This window comes from Nansenia antarctica, assembly GCF_963989245.1.
Source record: "Nansenia antarctica genome assembly, chromosome: 20".
Lineage (NCBI taxonomy): Eukaryota > Metazoa > Chordata > Actinopteri > Argentiniformes > Microstomatidae > Nansenia > Nansenia antarctica.
Genome location: NC_137693.1, coordinates 2,210,940 through 2,214,334, shown reverse-complemented (window position 1 = coordinate 2,214,334; position 3,395 = coordinate 2,210,940). Strand labels below are relative to the sequence as shown.

At 51.6% G+C, this 3,395-nt stretch overlaps 1 protein-coding gene across 1 annotated transcript in view; it reads right to left on the bottom strand.

Annotated features, from left to right (window-relative positions):
* Window positions 1-864, bottom strand: part of endou2 (endonuclease, polyU-specific 2) — a gene marked incomplete at both ends in the record, with an annotated part of 10,352 nt that extends 9,488 nt beyond the window's left edge. Inside the window, one exon of the mRNA XM_080550160.1 lies at window positions 763-864. Coding sequence (XP_080406286.1) covers window positions 763-864 — 102 coding nt within the window. The remainder of the gene's footprint in view (window positions 1-762) is intronic.
* Between the last annotated feature and the right edge of the window lie 2,531 nt (window positions 865-3,395).

The window sequence follows — 3,395 nt, the reverse complement described above, 5'->3', positions numbered from 1 at the left end:
TGATTTGTTACCGTTCCTCATTCTGTTTCCTTGCATTACAACGAGCCCCCCTGTCCTCCGATTTCTACCTCCGCCAGCCTCCTCTGGTGTTCTACCTCCCCCAGCCTCCCCTGGTGTTCTACCTCCCCCAGCCTCCCCCTGGTGTTCTACCTCCACCAGCCACCCCCTGGTGTTCTACCTCCCCCAGCCTCCCCCTGGTGTTCTACCTCCCCCAGCCTCCCCTGGTGTTCTACCTCCCCCAGCCTCCCCCTGGTGTTCTACCTCCACCAGCCACCCCCTGGTGTTCTACCTCCCCCAGCCTCCCCCTGGTGTTCTACCTCCCCCAGCCTCCTCTGGTGTTCTACCTCCACCAGCCTCCCCTGGTGTTCTACCTCCACCAGCCTCCCCCTGGTGTTCTACCTCCACCAGCCTCCCCTGGTGTTCTACCTCCCCCAGCCTCCCCTGGTGTTCTACCTCCCCCAGCCTCCCCCTGCTGTTCTACCTCTGCCAGCCTCCCCCTGGTGTTCTACCTCCCCCCAGCCTCCCACTGGTGTTTTACCTCCACCAACCTCCCCTGGTGTTCTACCTCCACCAGCGTCCCCTGGTGTTCTACCTCCCCCAGCCTCCCCCTGGTGTTCTACCTCCACCAGCCTCCCCCTGGTGTTCTACCTCCCTCAGCCTCCCCCTGGTGTTCTACCTCCACCAGCCTCCCCTGGTGTTCTACCTCCCCCAGCCTCTCCCAGCCTCCCCCAGCCTCCCCCTGCCCCCCCCCCCCCCCCATACCTGCAGAGAGATGCGGTAGTCCTTCCCAGGGGTCAGTCTGTTCACGTCTTTGTTCCACAGCTCCTGCACCAGGGACGACAGCTCCCTCTCCGCTTCAGTCATGGCGGTGACCTCCTCGGTACACTCCAGGTTGACTCTGGATTGGTCTGCTGGGTTGTGGAAGGAGGGGTGGGGAGGGGGGCGGAGGAAGGACACAACATGTGAATAACCTGTGATTTAGATTGGGATTGTACTGCTCCAAAGATACACACACACACCCACCCACACATCCACACCTACCGATTCAAATGTGGGTGAGTTATATCCTAAAGTATCAACAGAAAATGTTTTTTTTTCTAATTTTCTCTCAAATGATATGACTCCACAACAAACAAGGCCTTTGAACTCCAAAGGACCAAACACACACAGGATCTCCCTAACCCCAATCATTCAGTAAACGGATCCTCCCCATCCCCATCCCCACACCATACCAGAAAACACCACTCACACACCAAATGCATTCGGCTAAAATCCAACCAGGCTAAGTCAATCAACACCCCAGTATACAGTATACCTAACTCTAACCCTAACCTACAGTACCCCTATGCCTAAACTCTAACACTCACTCTCACCCTCACCTTAACCCTCACCCTCACCCTATCCCTAACCCTCACCCTCACCCTATCCCTAACCCTAACCCTCACCCTCACCCTAAACCCTAACCCTAAGCCTGTCCCTCACCCTAAGCCTGTGCCTCACCCTAATCTACAGTACCCCTCACCCTAACCCCTAAACCCTAACCTACAGTACCCCTCACCCTCACCCTAAACCCTAACCCCTCACCCCTCACCCTAAACCACAACCCTAACCCTAACGCTATCTCTCTCCCCCCCCAAAAAACACAGACCTGCTATCCTCCGGGGGTGGCCTGCTCACTGCTCTCTGATGATGATGATGATGACGAGGAGGAGGAGGAGAGGGCCTTCAGGGGAAGTAGCGGTCCTGCGGGGGTGATGAAAGTGGACCTGTGGAGAGCGTCAGGACAGGAGGCGGCGGTATCTTTACTGTGCTGCTAGCATAGCAGGAGGGCGGGATAAAGACGGGGACGCTCCTACACCACGAGGCTCGGCGGGGGCCATTTTAAAGGGTTCTCCCCTGTCAGCAACTCTAGCCAAAGGGATTAGCCGCGGCGTTGTGTGCTAGTGCTTTTGAATTCTCCTCCTGTTTCAACTGTGTGACTCTCTTTGTTGCCTTTTCGGGTGCCACATATTGTTCTGTTGTTCTTCTGTCCTGTCTCTATGTGCGTGTGTGTGTGTGTGTCTCTCTCTCTCTCTCTGACCCGCTTACCCCCCAAACCAACCCCCCCCTCTCACCCTCGATGCTAAAGGTGGGGGAACATGAGGTAATTAAAGGTAGTTTTTAATAGGCTGGAGGAACTAGGGGAAGTTGTGTTTCTGTCTAACAGATTTACAGCCAAAGAGATTATACAGGTTATAGAAGGTAGTTTCGAGGAAGAAGATAAAAAGGAAAAATGACTCAATCAGAAAGTACTAAATTCTAAACACAGATTTATAAATCTTCATCTAAATGAATCCAAGGGTTCAATTAAATAAACATAACATTTGATGTTTGTATGACTGGAAACTGACCAAATAAAAGAACCCACTGTGTGTGTGTGTGTGTGTGTGTATGTGTCCTAACACTGCAGGCTAACAGGTGGATCCTAAACCCAAGAGAGACTGAACAAAAACAGTCTTTTTTGTCTGACAACACTTTCTGTTGTTCATCATTCTTAGCTTACTGCCACCTGGATGACTCAGCAATGCCTTGTGTGTGTGTGTGTGTGTGTGTGTGTGTGTGTGTGTGTGTGTGTGTGTGTGTGTGTGTGTGTATGTATGTGTGAGTGTGTCTGTGTGTGTGTGTGTGTGTGTTGAAGACAATAGCAAAACAAGAACAACACTATGGGGGAAAAACACACATTGTGTTGTACTTGTGGGGAAAGTTGTGATTTGTATCTTTAGATATGTCTTATCTCATCATTAATACAGCACACAGAGAGAGAGAGAAAGAGAGAGAGAGAGAGACAGAGAGAGAGAAAGAGAGAGAGAGAGAGAGAGAGAGAGAGAGAGAGAGAGAGAGAGAGAGAGAGAGAGAGAGAGAGAGAGAGAGAGAGAGAGAGAGAGAGAGAGAGAGAGAGAGAGAGAGAGAGAGAGACACGAAATGCATTAGAACGGGGCGGCTGTGGCTCAGGAGGTAGAGCCGGTGTTTAACGACCGCAAGGTCAGCGGTTCGATCCCTGGCTCCTCCTGGCCACATGTCGAGGTGTCCTTGGGCAAGACGACCCCAAATTGCTCCCAATGAGCGGGCTGGTCGGCACCTTGCATGGTAGCTTGCCGTGAATGTGTGTGTGAATGGGTGAAGAATGAGAGGCCATTGTTAAGTGCTTTTGGATAAAGGCGCTATATAAGTGCAGTCCATTTACCATGTAACTTAAGAACGGCGTCTAGCCAGGAAGAGGAACAAACCATTGTTTGTGTAAAAAAACACTCAAACCCGAGGATTCACAAATCATACCACACTGTAACCCATGGCAACCAAACTTCCAGAAACATTCTAAAAAAGGACCACAGCAAAATATAAAACTGACAGAATAT